General features: G+C 42.2%; 1 protein-coding gene and 1 long non-coding RNA gene across 7 annotated transcripts in view; one reads left to right on the top strand and one right to left on the bottom strand.

Annotated features, from left to right (window-relative positions):
* The window catches only part of ADAP2 (ArfGAP with dual PH domains 2), a 56,696-nt gene that overhangs the window by 28,434 nt on the left and 9,611 nt on the right, over window positions 1-18,651 (top strand). For 3 of the 6 annotated variants that reach the window (XM_083148241.1, XM_083148240.1, XM_083148242.1), the window contains exons 4-7: window positions 5,320-5,399; window positions 6,970-7,082; window positions 9,924-10,070; window positions 11,268-11,351. In XM_083148241.1, the coding sequence (XP_083004367.1) occupies window positions 5,320-5,399; window positions 6,970-7,082; window positions 9,924-10,070; window positions 11,268-11,351 (424 nt within the window). The remainder of the gene's footprint in view (window positions 1-5,319; window positions 5,400-6,969; window positions 7,083-9,923; window positions 10,071-11,267; window positions 11,352-18,651) is intronic. The other 3 variants (XM_083148243.1, XM_083148244.1, XM_083148245.1) reach the window with 3 other exon arrangements.
* Window positions 6,634-18,651, bottom strand: part of LOC146008695 (uncharacterized) — a 32,082-nt gene continuing 20,064 nt past the window's right edge. Inside the window, exons 2-4 of the long non-coding RNA XR_014444548.1 lie at window positions 9,372-9,551; window positions 7,441-7,491; window positions 6,634-6,986 (exon numbers count right to left, since the gene is read on the bottom strand). This is a non-coding gene — a long non-coding RNA (uncharacterized LOC146008695). The remainder of the gene's footprint in view (window positions 6,987-7,440; window positions 7,492-9,371; window positions 9,552-18,651) is intronic.

An 18,651-nucleotide genomic window follows, 5' to 3' on the forward strand; every position in this document is an offset into this window, starting at 1 on the left:
TTGTAAACAGCCTGGTGCCCATTGACCTGGAGGGGGGGGGGGTGTGTTTCTCTTTATTGGAGGGGTCCCCACTCCCCCAGGATCCCTACCCGGACTGACTGGTCAGGGGGTTAATGGTTCAGCCGCAGAACCTTATATAATGTGTCCCCAGATGTGGCATTACCCTGCTGGCTGGGCCCACTGCTGGTTCTCAAAATACGAGGGACCCCTATTCATTTTGTCACCTGTATTTTGGGATCCAGGACCGGCCCTTGAATCTGGTACTAGTTTTAAAAATTACAGGGAACCCCTATGTCATTGGTTCCCTGAATTTTTAACACCAGGCTGGTAAATGCCGGGAAGGGGAGAGCACGTTGTTGTTTTTTTATTATTATTTTTTTCTATTTTTACACTTAGAAGCCTGTGCAAATCTGACTGATCCATGCAGACTTCACCCAAATACGACTGAAAAATGAGGAATATTATCTGTTCAATTACCAGCCGTATATAACATAGGGCTGGTTAGCAAATTAGGAATCACCATTCGAATGAATGATGATTCCTACTCATTCCTGAATAGGAATACAAATACGCCTGAATGCCCGTATACATACTTCCCAACTTCTGTGTTGGGGAAATAGGGACACTCGCGCGGCTTCGCCACGCGAGCGCCCGAAAAGGGGGCGGGGTGTATGCAAATGAGGGTGCGACTTATGCTAATTAGCCACTACCTCATTTTCATACAAGAATAGACGCTGTGCGCATGCGCACAGCGTCTATTCTATTAGATTGGGGGTCTCCCAACTGCCCCCCCCCCGCAGCGGGACAATGCCTGCCGCGGGTGGGACAGCGGGACAGGACCCGAAAATCGGGACTGTCCCGCTGTAATCGTGACAGTTGGGAGGTATGCCGTATATCGGCCATAATAAATTGATCAAATACAAATTTAAGGCCGTATACAGACAGAAATAGGCGTATTCGTAGCCATTTCTCCTTATTAAAATTCCCCATTGTTTTATATGAAGAGCAGCCTTATCTTCAAGAAAAACCAAGAATTTGTATTTGCAAGAGATCTCAGCTCAGACACCCTCCAGATCCACTAAGCAGCCAATGTTTCTCACATTGAAAATGGGTTTTCTATTCAAGCCTAGGATTCAATGTAAATGGAGATAGTGTTCAATTTGTTCAGCATTAAATTCCAGTTCCAAAAGACTTGTGAAGGACTGAATGCTTGTCACTGCACCACTCCATGGGAAAATAAGTCTGCACTACCTGTATAAATGCAATTCTTTTCTGGAATAAAACATAAAGGGCAAAAAGCTAAACTTTGAATTCATGTTTTAACTCTTGGCCTAGACCAGGGCTTTACCAACTACATTACTCTGGGACACTGTCAGACAATACAAATTATTAGGGGACCCCAGCAAGTTACTACAGTATGGCCGCTACACATGTGTGGTCAGCAGTTCGCACATGCATGGCTGCATTGTGGAACATAAAACAGAAGTGAAGTGACTGCCAATGCAATATCTCTATTTCTTACACAATAGCAGGGACAAGCTTCTTTAGGAGTCCCTGCCCTGCATGTGTTTTATTATATTTATGCAAATGTTAAAGTTTATATCTGCGGTGAAGGATTTGGGTATGGCAAATAGGCAGTGGGTGACAGAGGAGGCAATGAGTTACAGGGAGTAAGCAGAAAATGTTAAGAAAGAGGCAGTAAGTGGCATGGAGAGGCAGAGTGTGACATTGGGAGAGGGGTTGAGGCATGGTCTGGCAGGAAGATGCAAATGTGGCAGGGATAGTCAGAGGGTGCTTTGGAGAGGCAGTGAGTGACAAGGGGAGGCAGATGGTGACAGGTTGCAGGGGTGAATAAGGACAAACAGGGGATGCACAGAATGATGGGGAGGCAGAGGTTGGTATTGGGAAGCAAAAGATGATGAGGCTGACAGAGGGTGACAGGAAGATGCAGAGAGTGGTAGTGGGAGAGAGGTTGAAGCAGTGGTATACGGTTGTTAGGTTGACATATCAAATCAACCATTATGTCTTCCAGGCCCTGTTATAGTTCTTCACTGAAACAGGTTTCCTTGCTAATTCTCCTGGACAATGGCTTAATCAGCCACTTGCGCTAATCCATGAAGAGAAACGGGAAATAAAATGCTGTGCAGCGGCGTAACCAGTGGCGTAGCTACGTTTTGGGCGCCCCCCCCGCCGTTAGGGGGGGGGGGGGCGCCCATACCCACCCGCCGCCGCCGCCCCGTCAAGCACACCCCCCCCCGGCCGCTCCGTCGCCTATGCTAACCCCCTCCCCCGCAGTCTTACCTATCGCGCTGCGCTGGTCCCGGCGGCTCCGTTCTTCTGCTGAGGACCACCACAAAATGGCCGCCCCCATACAGCAGACAGTTTCAGAGAACAGTGTGCTATATGGGGGCGGCCATTTTGTGGTGGTCTTCATCAGAAGAACGGAGCCGCCTGGACCAGCGAGATACGTAAGTCTGCGGGGGATTGGGGGGGGGGTAACTATAGCACCGCAGCCCCCGGCGCCCCCACATGCACAGCGCCCCCCCCCCCCCCCCCGCGGTGGCGGGGGCTGCGGTGCTATAGTTACGCCCCTGGGCGTAACTAGAACCCCCCCCCCTGGCAATGCCCCTTACACAATATGTGACACACTGCAAGGCCCCATACACATTATGCGACACACCGCAATGCCCCTTACACATTATGCAACACATCGTAATGTCCCTTACACAAATTGTGACACACCGCGATACCCTTACACAATATGCGACACACCGTAAAACCCTTGCACATTATGCGACACACCGCAAGGCCCCATACACATTATGCAGCACACCGTAATGGCCATTACACAATACACATCACACTGTAATACCCTTCCACATTATGAGACACAGCGCAAGGCCCCATACACATTATGCAGCACACCATAATTCCCCTTACTAACAATGCCAAGAGTCACAGCCTGATAAACACATTAAGAAAATAAAAACACATAAACGCAGATCAACACATAAAAAGAAAAGTAGAGAAAACATTTTAAACTTATAACCTATATATAATCATATTGCATCTGGTGCTGCTGCAACATGTTTATGTGCAGTAGCCCATCTCACCAGCAGCAGCAGCAGCAGGACTTATCCCTTACTTTCTGTCCCAGCCACATTCTGAGCTGGCAGCACAGGCCATTCTGCCAAGCAGGATGCGGGGCGGGCACCAGCAGGCATCGTGTGCATCACTTCTTCTACTCTCCATGCGCGGGCTTCTCCCACCCGGTGACAGCACACACCCCCCATTTCCGGCTCCTTCTGCAGCCATTGCACAGCGTCAAACCCGCCCGCCTCTGCCCGCACGATGCCACCTGATCTCTCGCCTGACTCCTACCTTAACGATGCTGCACGGCGCTACCCCCCCACCCCCGCCCAGCTCCTTCCCCATGGCGCAACCCCCACCTGGCTCCTTACTTGTCAGTGTGGTGGAGGCACGCTGAAGAGGCGGCGGCTTTGTAATAAAATACTTAAACTACCGAGGGTGCAGGGGACCCAGTCACCGGGCCCCATAGCAGCTGCACCAACTGCACCCTCGGTAGTTCCGCCACTGATGCTGGGGTTATAACTACCTGGCTACTTAAAAATACATTTATAATAAAAATAGTAGGCGAATCACTTCAAATTTTTAAAATAGCATATTTAGTAACAAAATATCACACCTTGAGCCTTATTCAGATCTGAGCTCAGTACAAATTTGTTTGGAAAATGGGCAAAACCATGTGCACTGCAGGTGGGGCAGATGTAACATGTATAGAGAAAGTTAAATTTGGGTGGGGTGTGCTGAAACTGAAATCTAAATTGCAGTGTAAAAATAATGCAGCCAGTATTTACCCTGCACAGAAACAAAATAACTCATACAAATCTAACTCTCTCTATACATGTTACATCTGCCCCACCTGCAGTGCACATGGTTTTGCTCATTTTCCAAACAAATTTGTACTGAGCTCAAATCTGAATAAGGCTCATAGTACATAGTACAATATAAATCATATGGTTTAAATCAGTATTCAGCACTGGCCAAGGTAAAGATTTACCCAAATAATTCTTGATAATGTCAGTGAAAACGCAGCTATAAGGATGAATATGAGTTTATGGATTGAAATACATATAGGGGATATTGGAATGAAAACATCCATTTCCATCAATTTACACTGTCCATGAGCAGGATAACATGCTTATAGTACAGTACGATTATAAAAATTTGTGTCAATCTTCTTGGATATCATGTCCAGCTAGGATTCAGTGTGGAGTGAGTCTCACAAGTCGTCCAATATATGACTTTTTCTAATAGGCCTTGTTGATGTTTTTTTCATTCAAAAACAACTTCATCAGAAGTTACCTGATGTTGAAACAGCCCCTGATATAAATAGTTCCATCTCTGAGGAAGATCCCACAATAGTCCTACTGATTTTCTGTGAGTGTCCATGTTCCTCATCATCCGGTACTGAGATTTTACATCTGTTCTTTTTTCCCTAAAATATTTTATTGACAGATAACACAAAAAGAGAAAAATAACATTGCATGTTCAAGACACAATGCCGGCATGAATAACATACAGAGTGGTTTACAAATACATATGTATAGTTATAGTTAACTGGTAATAAAACTAAATACAACATAGAGATATAATGTAATGTAATCTTAGTCAAATATCTGGGTTAAGCCAGGACAAACACAAACCCAACATCACACAACTAAGAAAAAAGGAAACGATAAGCCTTCACATTTAAAAGGGGATACCCGCAGCAATGACCTCCATGTTGTACCATGTAGTAAATTGAAAACACTTAAGAAGTGCTTCCTTGGTTGATGCTGATAAGATACAGATGTATGGAAGCCATGTTTAAAAAAAAAAAAAACGTTCAGTTAGTTTATCTTTCTGGAGTGTGGTGTTAGTCCAGTCCATGGAAAACAAATACTCTACTCGAGGGTGTAATAAAGCTATTTTTTAACTACAGAAGCATTGCCACCAAAAAACACTGGTAAATCAGAGGAAGAAAATAAATGAACTAATAAAGTACATTAGTTTTCAAAGCAATTTGTGAAACACCCTGTCCTGTTGGCAAGATAAAAGTTAACTTTTTAATATATAAAGTGCCATTTCTTGAAGGAGACTTTATAGTGCCCGAGTCAAATGTCCCTGATGGGATAACAGAGAAATATTTCTGTCACTGAGTAATTCAGGTAATTGTCCTATTTCTTTCTGTTATTTTTGCATTTTACTAGTAATTAATTAATTAATCATTTTTTTTATTTTATTTTGTTTTTGTAGGGTATTAAAGGAACAGTGGATCAGAGCAAAGTATGAACGACGAGAGTTTACAAGTAATAGTAACTCTCCATATGCAGTAGGTAAATAGATAAGAACTTAGTAAGCTCAAATCAAAATCACATCCTTCCTCATTCTCTATCATAGCTGCTAGTAAACCCTAATTTCCAGGAACAGTCCCATGTTTTAAAGATCTGTCCTTTGATGTGTCTTTATATTTCTGTATTGACCAACTATACTGTACAATAACATTTCTCGTTCGCTGCATGCTATATACTATTCTTGCAAACTATTCTGATTCTTTGGTTTGATGCAAGAGTATAATGTGCAATAAAAGTGCATTCAGCAAACATAAAACGATCTTGTAATGCTCCAAATCCACTTTGTATCACAGTCAACCTCCATTAAGGCACCAGCTCAGCAGCAAAGTGTCACTGGCTTAAATTTATGTGAATCTGGCATCTGTGTTCTGTACATAGAATGATCATAGAGCATCACTTATTAGCTGGATTACCTGGCGTTGCCCGGGATTTTAAGAATGTTTCTTTACAAAAATCTATTTAAATACTAAACTCTATAGATTGTAAGCTTGCAGCAGGGCCCTCTTACCTCCAAGTCTGTCTGTTGTTACCCAGTTTGTTTTATCTCTGTTTACAATTGTAAAGCGCAACGGAATCTGCTGAGTTATATAAGAAAATGTAAATAAATAAATAATAAATAAACACTAAACAGTATAAATAACATTAGTAATTCATTAATTTACGTTGGAGCACAGCACATTATGTATATCCTGATATACTCTGTGCTGCTGGGGGACCCTTTTACTGCCACTAAATAACTCTGTGTGTGGGTCTCCATCCTCCTCCTCACATCATTCCACTGTCCCAGGCACATGCAGCCCTGTCATCACTGACATATTATGAATGTCTTGATATAATCTGTGCTTCTGCTCCCCTAGAAGTGCTAGGGGTGTGTTACCCCCACAGTATTTGTTCACAGATTGTAATTGATATGTGTACCAAGTTTGTTGTAATTTGCTCCAGCCATTCCAGAGTTATGCTATCTGCTGAAATACTCTGTGCTGGTGCCTCACCCCTACGGGTGCTAAAGGTGTGTTACCCCCACAGTGTTTGTTCACAGATTGTAAGTAATATACAAGTTTGGTGTAAATAGCTGCAGTTATTCCAGAGTTATGCTGGAACATACATAGGAGCGTACAGCAAAAATTGTGTTTTTACTTAATAAAAAAAAGAGAGATGCAACCCTGAATTTTGCTCAGTTCAGATTATTGGCAATCAGTGCATTGATGTGAGTTGCACTGAGCATATGTTGATGGGCTTGTATCAGTTGGTGTGATCAGTGATTTTGGTAATCGGAATGAGCGTTAAACAAAAATTGTGTTTTTTTGTTAATTAAAAAGTAACAGAATTATTTCGATTTTTAATTTGCTTAGTTGCCTCGGCCATGTTATAATATGCTCATATGTAAAATTTCACAATCTTGGCTTGTAAACTGTGAATTTGTATGGAGAGACAGACAGAAGGAAAATTTTTCACTTTTATATAGTTGATTCAGGTTGGACAATATCTCGCTGGTCATTGTGTCAACAGCTGATTGCGTATTGTAAAGTGGCCTCCATTTTGTCTCTGTTAGAACATAAAGAGGGTTTTCTGTGGAAGAAAGGACGAGATAATGGTCAATTTTTAAAGAGATTTTTTGAATTCTCGGAGAGTGAGGGACTGCTGAAATATTACACTAAAGACAAAGTGAGTATCACAGTAGTTTTCTATTTATATTTATATTTACTTCACAATAAATCCAGAAAAATCTTTGGGACAAAGAAACCATGAAAAAAAAAACTTGGAAAAAGACCATTTGCATTCTGAACCAATATTTTAAAAATCACAGATTATCAACTGATGAGGAACTAGTGACATATTGATTAGTGACATTAATTGATGAATTAATCCCCAAAAAATGCTTTTCTCAGATGTGTATAGTTGGTTATTCCATTTAAAGCACGATTCAGGGTACAGATTATGCAAAAAGATGCTTATTTCAGATCTTGTGTAGGCCCCTTTAGATTATTGTGCGGTATGGGTGATCTGCAAACTGCCAACTTACATTAATTCTGATTTCTCCAGGCCACCTCGGTCACTCGTCAATGCTCAGGCTCTGTGGGATGGTGGTTAAAATGACGGTTAATTGCATATGCAATTATGAAAATTAGTTCATCTGCAAAATAACACAGGTGTAATGCTGCAGCATACATCACAGATATTCAGTGGCGGCTCTTACCTTGGCGGAGAAGAGGGACTGCCATGATGCCAGGTCCCCCCCTCTGGTGCCGCCGCTGCTGGTCCCCACAGATCCCCTCCACCTGCTTGTGGTGATCACCATTGCATGCACAGTAGTCTCTTCGGTACTGTGTTTGCGCTGGCCCCAGCCTCTATGGGGCTGCTTCGGGAGCAAACCCGTAGAATTGTATTGACGGTCCCGGGTCCAGCGCATGCGCAGTATCGTCTGTGGTACTGCGTATGCGCATAATCTGTTTTTAGGGGCTATCCCGCAGCTGCACATAGAGAGGCACCCCGGAGGGAGGAAACACCTCCCAATGGGACTGCATTGGGTGACTGGCAGGTCAGACTTCCAATAGGAAGTCACTGCCAGTCACAGTGAAGCCAGTGCAGTCTCACAGGCTGCATCTGGCTTCACACAGTGGCAAATTTTACCTGGTCGAGCTGCAGCCTGCAGCCCATAGGTAAAAACCGCCACTGCAGATATTAGATTAATGGTCGTCAAACACTGATAGTCAGCAGTGTTTCAAAGAGTCTTCACAAGATCTGACGCTCATTGGTCTCTGGCCTTAGCATAAACTCATGTCACCTGTTATGCTTTCTAGCAGATATGATGGTCACAAATAGATTGCTGCTACTGAGTTCCATAAAAAAGCTCAGATAATCTGTATTAAAACCGATATTTTAATAAACCAGTGGATAATGTATTAATTACACTGTATGTGTTACCTTCTATACCAATCACTCGATTACCCTTAGAAACCGCTATCTTACACGATATAACAATGCTGGCCCGCTTACTCTTCCACGTGCAACTCGGACGCACGTGCGTAGGAGACTCTCAAGGAGCTTTCACAGAAAATGTATATTGATACAGACTTAAGTCCACCAGCGATACAATCGATAGAACAATTGATTATGGTCAATGCTGATGTTGCGTCTGAGACGCTGTTACACTCATTAAGAAATAATGCAATTAAACACTGGTTATATGGAGATCACGGCTCCGACCCCGTGTCTTAATATATTTAAGTCCAAAGTGGACGCAGATGATTAAAAGATGACACACAATATAAACTATAAAAGTATGCGGTACAGCTTATACATAGAAGAAACAGTATTACAAAAGGATGCAAATGCAGGCACAGCTAACATATAGAACTAGCACATATAAGGAATAGCAATTACCATCAAGAGGAAGCAGAGACCATGATCGGATAAGAATTCCCCCCCAAGATCCCGGGTATGTATTCAGATTAGATCACATATGAGTCCAGAGACCTCGGGTTTAGGATTTTAAAGCAAAGGGGTGTGGGGTCAAACTGGATGGTCACTGGGTAAGGGAGAGGGGCTAGGGCATCTCTCCATTGGCTCTCAGCTTCACGGGGACCTCTTCCTGTTCATGAGAGTATCGTCCGAGCCATGTGGTCCTTTGTCTTGAGGATAAAGGGAGAACCAGTCTCTACTGGATTATAGTTTATTGTTCTTTTTGGTGTCTTCACATGTTGAAACAGGATAACACAGTCCGACTATCTCTAAGGTCATGTATAGTGATTGTTTCACTATACTGACCTTTGCGACTGTTGACGGTATTTGTAACAAGATAACTCAGGGGGTTTCACACAAAGACAAAGAAACAAGAGGGGACATGTCATTAAGAATTACCAATTAATGTTTCACATCCTACCTTGGTAGTTACGTTTAAGCTACTAAAATGCTAATGGCATACTGGGATTGTGCAGAGGGCGGTCGTAATACCTTAATGGAGTAGTGATGCAATTTCGACTTCCACATCTGTCATCACCGTTTCTACTTTCTAAACAGGATGTACTCATATCAGTATATGTACCAGCATGCCATCAAATGCAGATGTCCTTGGCTCTCACTAATCTCCCACTCAGAAGTCTATCCAACGTAACAAATGTTTCAATCAGGGCACTATGGTGAAACATCAAAAAAAAAAAAGTGATATTATTATTGTTTCGCTATGTAACGGCACTAAATGTCCATAGTGCCATACAGTGGAAGTTACAGCAGACATAAAAACAATTCAGTATACAATGAGAAAAATCAAACATGGAAAGGAAATAAAAACAAACATATCTGAAAATCAAACAAGTCCTTTCTCAATTTGACCTTTAACATGGAAATAAATATGGGAGCTAAATAGATCACACATGCTATTGCCTATTGGAAAATATATGGTACTTCTACAATCTTCATTATACAGAGCGCAGACATGTACCTAGGGGGTCATTGTCCATTCAAGGGTTATCTGCCTATGCAACTTCATATGTCTCTCTTCCTCAGAGTTTTGAACCTAAGGGCAAGTTTCCCATACAAACCCTGAATGCCATGTTCCAAGGTGATAAAATTAAACACCCACATGGGCTGGAGATAACATGTGTTGAAGGTGGACGGACTAGGAGTATATATGTATACCACGAAGATGGGGAGGTAAATTCATTTTTTTTTCTCCAGCACTGCCAGTAAACATATTTTCAGAAACACAGATTAGCACCAATGGATTATGGGAAGTGACATCAACCCAGTTGCTTTATCCCCTGTAATAGATCCTACCACTTGTCGAATGTAGCACCGATAAACAAATCCATAATGAGTTATTTATGTCACTCATAACTGGCTACACAGTAATAGGAAGAACAGATGCGATGCCACAATTCTTACACTAAAGGTAAAGATTCATAGTTGTAATAACACAGTAGCACTTTGTTTTGTATATGAGGAGTGTTAAAAAATTGTGTTTAAAAATAATAAAGGGAGAAAAATAATGAATAAAAATAAATTAAAAACAACACAGATACAAAATGAATATAAATATAAATAAAATAAAAATAATAATTGGCCAATGAAATGTTAAAAATAAAAATAATAATAAAATTAAATAAAAATGAAAATATAGAAGTTAAAATAAATTACAACAGAAATTAACCAGATGCGTGTGACCTGTAAGGAAGGAATGGGGTTATTAAAATAATGTTTACACTCTTCTTTGAGGTGTTGGAGTTCCCGGTGCCAACCTAGCTATCCCTGCTGTTAATGTTGTCAGCTCTGAGGCTGAGTTACCTTGCTGCGCGGCTTCCCTTCCCCGTGTCTTTTGATTGACAGCGGGAGGTGCCGAAAGTCATTTGCCGGAGGTTGCGGCGTTACTGTATCTTTGCCGCGGCTTACTTCGCCTTCAGCGGGGTAGATGTGCCGGGGTCCCAGCGTGCTTGGTGGTCAGTTGTGGTGGCCGGGGACTTCTCCACTATGTCCCAGTGCATTTCGTACTGCTTGAAAAAGTACCCTAGCTGTACAAAACGCGTTGGAGCATAGTGGAGAAGTCCCTGGCCACCACCAAGCAAGCTGGGACCCCGGCATATCTAAAATAGCTAGGCCCGCCACAAAATGCGGCAGACTCAGCCCTTACATTAAATACAGCAAGGGGGTTTGACAGCGAGGATGGTTTATTTTTTTCAGCGAGGAAAGGCCATCCTCTCCGTACAAATCCCCTCGCCGGCGGCATTGAATACCGATAATAAACACTGAGGAATTATTTATATAAATTAAGAGTGGAATTTTCTGATATTTGCATACTTTAGGATGGAATTCATGTAATAAAGATTTGTTTTCCTCTGCTCTGTCCTACTACAGCAAATAGTGACATGGTTTAATGTACTAAGGTCAGCCCGGTTCAATTTCTTGAAGAAGACCTTCCCAGAAACCTCAGAGGCTGAGGTGAGTATTAGAACATATAGTAGTAGTAGTACGTTTATTTATAAGGCGCCACAAAGTGTCCGCAGCGCCGTACATAGCAAACAAAAACAAATTACAAGGTAACGTACAGGGTGTGTTGATAAAATACAGCATAAATAGGGTATAGCTGGTAGAACTAAAATCAGCATCAGTTCTGAAGTAGGTGTCGAAATTGTCGAGGAGACTGAAGATGAAGTAGAGGAAGGGAAGAACAGGGCAGGAGCACTGGTGAGGTAAAGAGGTAGGGTGAGTACGTGAGGAAGGAGGGCCCTACTCATAAGAGTTAACAGACTAAAAAAAGGTGGGTGGACGAACAAAAAAACAATAGGATAAGTAGGACCGGATGGAGGGGTAGGGTAGGATAGGAGGATCAAAAGAGGTTAGGAGGAGGAGGCACAGACCAGTCGGAAGAAGTGGGTTTTGAGGGAGCGCTTGAAGGAGGTAAGGGAATCAGAAAGCCTGATGGGTGGCGGGAGTTTTTTTCAGTGCAGGGGGGCAGAGCGAGAGAAGTCTTGGACACGGGAGTGGGAGGAGGTGATTAGGTGAGAGGTCAGTCGGCGGTCGGCGGCAGAGCGAAGAGGACGAGAGGGAGTATGGATAGAGATCAGTGAAGAGAGGTAAGGAGCGGTGGAGGAGGAGAGAGCCTTGTAGGTGGTGGTGAGGAGTTTAAAGAGAACCCGGAAAGGAATGGGGAGCCAGTGAAGAGATAGACAGGGGGGGGGGGGGGCGGAGGTGGAGCGGCGGGAGAGGAAGATGAGCCTAGCAGCAGCATTAAGAATGGATTGGAGAGGGGCGAGGTGGGCGAGAGGTAGCCCAGAGAGAAGGATGTTGCAGTAGTCAAGGCGGGAGATGACAAGAGAGTGAATGAGAATTTTGGTTGTGTCAGTGGAGAGGAATGGTCTGATGTGCGAGATGTTGCGGAGGTGAAAGCGGCAAGACTGTGAGAGAGCACGAATGTGGGGGGTGAAAGAGAGGGAGGAGTAAGTGATGACATCGAGGCAGCGCGTTTGGTCGGTGGAGGTGATCTCGGTTTCACCAATGCTGATGGAGATAGTTGGCGAAGAGGGGATGTTCGTGGGATGGAAGATTAGAAGTTCAGTTTTAGACATGTTTAGTTTCAGGAAGCATTGGGTCATCCAGGCTGAGATGGCCGTGAGGCATTCGGAGACCTTGGACAGGAGTGATGGGGTCGGGGAGGAGTGAATGAGAATATACTGTATTATTCTCATTCATATATTCATGTGACTTCAGATAGTTCTACCATCTAAGTCATTTAGATTTTCCGCAATTAGAACTGTCTCACGGAGCCTAGTTTCGGTTGATTAAAAATACGGGGGAGCCATACACTTTTGTCCCCTCCATATTTCCACAATCAGGAACAGAACAGAGCTGGTTATTCTTTTGGGAGGGGGAACTATTTAAAAAAAAAATTCATTAAGTTTCAACATAGAGAAGCCTGCACAGATACCCTGATCTGTGCATGCTTCTGCTAAACACAATAATGCTGGGGGTAATTCGTTAGTCTTAAATTAAATTATTTATCCATTTTCTTTCTACGAGTTTATACCTTACACCTTACTACATTGGACGAGTTGTATGTTTCACACGGGCAACTTCCGGATGGAGTGTTTTGCTGTTGAGAGAAGTTTTTTTGGAGGTTTCATAGAAGTTTGCATGTTTTTACACTCTGGGGGTTATTCTGCTTGGTACGGTGGGACCGTATACGGGTGGATCGTTTTGTTTTTTTCATCTGCGCATGCATAGCTTTCGCAATGCACATGTGAGGCGACCTCACACCGCTCACGGACGGGTCTCTCCGTGCGAAAAAATATGCCTTCAAGAGCACGGTCTTTGTGGGCGGCATTGGGGCGTTTTTATGGGAGCGGCCGGAATAATGAGGAAAACTGGGTGTAAACATGGGCGTACACGGGGGTGTGCACACAAAATGTACGGTGCCACAACCGCCTCGTTTGGCGAACGCACTGTGCATTTTGGCCCAAAAACAGGTGGACGCCAAAGATAGCTCCAGACCACCCCTAGAGATACCGTATGAATGCGGACGCCTGGGTCTGCTAATTAACGCTGATTACTATACCTGAATGTAATAAGCAATGCTGCAGCCTATTAAGTGAAAACCATGATTTCACTACCTGCAAGCCACACACAGCCCTCAAACACATTGGAAGCTTATCTTTCTACACTTCTCTACATGTAAAGGTTGTTTTAATTTGAGGTAAGATTCATTCTAAGACCTGCTTATATATGTCAAGGTAGTTATTTTATAACCATCTACACACATTCAGAAAGTGTTTTGGTATACTTTAAAAAGCAGGACACTCAATTCACAGAAGTCGACATGTGTCAACTTTTTCACTGTAACACAAACATAACTTTATTTAAAAGTTAAACCAATTTGGGGACACATAGATAGTGAGTAAAATGCCACATTAAAACATAATAAATATACATGTAATAAGGGTTAAAATGTTGTTTTATTAGGGTCTTTATTAAGGTAGACAATTGAGTTAATAGAAAACAATTATTGAATAACAGTTAGAATAATTAATTGGGTACTTGTGAGTATCTGGGCTGCCGATTTTTTGATTGTATGCCTTAAGTTAAGGCATACAATCAGATGCGATGCGATGCGATATCGCATCGCATCGCATGCGATCATCGGATGCGATGACTCGATTTTTCCATAGGAATCAATGTTAAAATGGACTGAGTCCATTTTAACATGGAATTCAATGGGAAAAAGGGGTCCTTTTCATACCCCTACTATCCAAGTGGGCATGGAGTTGGATATAAACCTGTGGCGAGCGTAGCAAGCCACCAAGCCCGAAGCGTGGCGAGCGAAGCGAGCCCCGCGAGGGGACGGTATTCTGTGTCCCCTCGCGGGGCATGCTACGCTCGCCACGCTTCGGGCTCGGTGGCTCGCTACGCTCGCCACAGGTTTATATCCAACTCCATGCCCACTTGGATAGTAGGGGTATGAAAAGGACCCCTTTTTCCCATTGAATTCCATGTTAAAATGGACTCAGTCCATTTTAACATTGATTCCTATGAAAAAATCGGGTCATCGCATCGCATCGCATCCGATGGTCGCATGCGATGCGATGCGATGTGCCCGATCCGACCCGATTTAGAAATCGGCAGCCCGGATAACTCACAAGTACCATTAATTGTCTTAATTATAGTTCAAAGGCAAGATTTGCAGGGCCATATATGTGAAGGGTACGCCACCGTGCACGGACGTACGCTCCCTCTCACGATCGGTGACACACGCTGAGTTTTCCATTGAAAAAAGGCGAGACCCGTCCATGCACTGTGGCGTACGCTTAGATATACGGAAGGTGTCGGTGTGAAAACGGACAAGATCCGTCCGTATATGGTGGCGTACGCTCTGATGTATGCCAGTTAATGGGGGCTGAGGGGAGATCCGTCCATACACGGTGGCGTACACCCAAGTGTACGCCACTCCCCATTGTCGGTGTTTTGTGACCGTCCGTGTGCGGCTGTTCTGTGGGCGGATTTACGCTCACCGTCCGCGTATGGGGAAACGTACGGTGAAACGGACCGTACGTACGTTTCACCGACCTACAGTAACCAGAATAAGGCCCTCTGTGCCTAATTCAGCTTATTTTTTTCCCCATGTTGGGCATGATTAGGTTATTATGTTCACCTATGAGCCACTGAGCATCAGACAAATGCAACAGGGTATTCTGGGAGACAATGGAGTATCCCTGTGTTGGTAACATATTATATTGCTTTTATTTTTCTGCCCTCGAAGGAAGTATGGACAGTCATAGTACTTTTCATGAATTGTACTTTATTAAAAATACAGAGCACTCTTTATCAGCAGTAGTAACTCAACTCCAAAGTAGTAACTGAGGGGTAGATGTATGAAGCAGTGATAAGGGAGAAGAAGTGATAAAGTGCCTGGTACTTTATCACCGGCCAATTAGCTCCTGACTGTCCCTTTTTAAACCCAGCCTTTACCTTAACAGTCAGGAGCTGATTGGCCGGTGATGAAGTACCAGGCAGTTTATCACTTCTCCTCCCTTAAAACTGCTTCATACATCTACCCCTGCGTGTCATTCTATTTTAATATTTGGGTGTTGGAAATGGGGCTCCATAACCCTATGGGGTAGAAAACTAAAGGAGTGAAGATGTGTTTGATTTTCCACACCCCTTAATGTGGAATGAATTACATTGCCCCCTATGGCAGTGGTACCCAATATGTGTGCCATGCCACCCTGTGGTGCCTTGGGCCACTTGCAGGGGTGCCCAGGTTTGGTTGTCCAGGACCAACTCAAATTAGTACTGGATGACGGAGCGACAGTCAGGATTCTGACAGACAGGGGCTATTCACCCTCATGGGGGTCCACAACCTCCATAGAGGCAGAATAGAACCTGTGGTTCTCTGTGCTTGCCCCCCTGTTCGAGTACCAGTGGTATACCGACCGCCGGAATCCCAACTGTTGTGCCAGCAAACTACACCCAGTTCAAATTGTTTACATTTAATGTAATCGGAAAAACCATGTGGCTCAAGTATCTCTAAAGGAGGCATAACTGTCTGCAGCGGAAGACACTCTGGGCGGTATTCAATGAGGCAGATTCGCCAAGTTTTATGGCGAATCTGTGATTTTTTTGTGTGTCTCGGCGATTTTTGGAGCTCCAAAAGCGAATCACCCTATTCAATGAGCTATATTCGCCGATGGCGACCGGCGAATGAAGGACAATTCGCCATATGTTATTCGCTGCAAATCGCCGGGCTTTGTCAATAGGATTTTTCATTGGGATTCGCCAATAGTGTATTCAATGAGAAGTTGGCGAATCTATTTCTTGATTCTTATCGCCGTTCTTCACCGAGTTTCCCTCGTCATCTTTTTATGGTGAACTTTTATATGAACTTCTGAAATAATTGGTTTTAAGTGTTCAATTTAACTCTGCAAGTGTAATCTAATATTATTTGCTGCCCTTGTGTGATTTTATGGTTGTAGAAGTGCTATATAAATATATATTTAATTTTTTCTGGTATTTTCTTTTTCTCCCACAATGCATTGTTATTACCCATTGATAAGTCGGGAATAAATCCACTGTTAAGTTTGAGGATAAATAAATGACACATAATTACATATTTATCCAAAATAATATATTATACAATATTGCTTAATTCCTAGACAGACAGAACAGAACAGCACAGCATGAAGTGTGGCGTGTGGAGAAGGAGTGTGAGAAGGAGTGTGAGAAGGAGGCGGGGCAGGCCCCAGCCCTCCTTTTTTTTCTGTTCTCACATCATACAATTTATACTTTTTACTATCTATTTTTGGCCACAATAGTATGGGGGTGCTTTCATATATGGTGATCATGCTAACTACCTTTATTTAAATCATTACATATATGGAAGAACATATTTAGTATTGGTCAGCAGTTCTAATCGGTTCTCTGACGTAAACATGTTGTAATTAGAGTATACATTTTCAGCTATACATTCACTTCACGATCTCTTCTATTGACAGCAACAGGTGATAGTAGCTTCAAAATAGATTGAGCTGGTAGTCTTTGATTGATGACAACAGATGATAGTAGCTTGCAATTACGATATGTCACATGGATAAGTCCTTGGATACGTATACTGATTAACTATATTGTTTATTAACTTGAAATCTTCAACTTGTGTGGAAATATAACTTTGTCCCATCCTAACAGTTCCTCCTGTTTTTCCCACAAATGAAGATTTATAGTTGACAGGACTTCTTTAGATACAGGTGACATCTCTGGATCCAGATGATCAGTTTGAAGTACTCAGAGAAACTTCTGTAATCTTGGAGCACAATGCATTAATAATCGTGTAACCTATTGTCTTGATTCATAAATCATTTTATTAGAATCTTACTAAGAATAAACCCATTGCATTATTCTTTCTTTAGAATCAGCTTTATCCCTTAATATGTATAATTATCGGTCTCGAAAATATAGAATTATCTCTATAAATGATCATCTTTCTTATGGATACCATATGTTCAGCTAAGTGTAAGTGAAAAGAAAATTGTTATTTAGCACCCTATTTTTTCATCATTGTATCAATTATATAGTCAATCAATGGATATTAGTAATATTATCAGTATGTAGGAACAATACGAATATGATAAATAAACTGTCGACTAATATCTTAGACTATTATACACATTAAACCCGTGTCATTAGCTTTAAATTACTTTTCTCTTCATTGAACCTTAAATCGTGAATTCACTTATAATATCGAATAGTTATTGTGCTTTTTAATCAAAGATGTTTTTCATTTAATTTAATGTCAGTAGTATGTTGCACTCCAGAGACAATAAGGCCATTGTACTTATAATCACTTAGTGTGATTGAGACAATGTAAATTCTCAAACTATAGCAATTTAATCTATATCTATAGTAAATCTAATTTTGTGTAACATTATCCACGTCAGTAACCCTAGCTATGTGCAATGAACACAGACTAGAGAAGCTATTGGTAATACCAGGAAACTTGAACCAAATATCCATCGCTCACAACCACGCTCCAGGATTGGACAGCCTTTTCTACATGTATTTTTTTTATTTTTATTTAGAGCATGGAGTTCCAATGTGTTACAGTACTGGGTCTTATCTCAGATCTTCTTAGACCCTAAATAAGAATTCCACTTACTGTGTGTTGCGGTTCTCCATTCTACCTTCCATCTGTTTTGACGGATAACCCAAATTTGGGTTCTGGCTTGCCCTATATGTGAGCACACGTGATCTTCACGGCACACACTATTGTCCTGAGGTGTAGTCTGTGAACAGGTCACAATTCCCCACACTTACCAATAGTCGCTCTGAAATAAGACAATATTTCTTTAGTACATATAAAACTACCTTTTGACCATAGGATAATGTTTCACACAATAGATTTTATGTAAAATACTTCTGCAATCCTTATATCAGCAGAGAATCCATCTTCCATTTCATAATGGATACTATTGTTACTGTATAACTTTTAATAATTGTCTCTGTACAGTGCAAATACTTACTGTCTTATCCCCAATAGCAGTCTAGATGTTTCTATGAGGTAGCATAAGGCAAATCTTTTCTGTCTGACTATTTTGTAGATTTAACTTCATAATTTACATATTTTGGATTTTATCTATAAAACATTTAATAACATATAATCAATAATGTCTCACACATGATAAGCCCTAAAATGTGGATGTCAGTGGTGCAGATGTTATGCTAATCTGTGATGAGCACAGAATTAACCCTTGCTCTG

The sequence above is a fragment of the Crinia signifera genome, chromosome 6 (genome assembly GCF_055691185.1).
Source record: "Crinia signifera chromosome 6, ASM5569118v1, whole genome shotgun sequence".
Classification (NCBI taxonomy): Eukaryota; Metazoa; Chordata; class Amphibia; order Anura; family Myobatrachidae; genus Crinia; species Crinia signifera.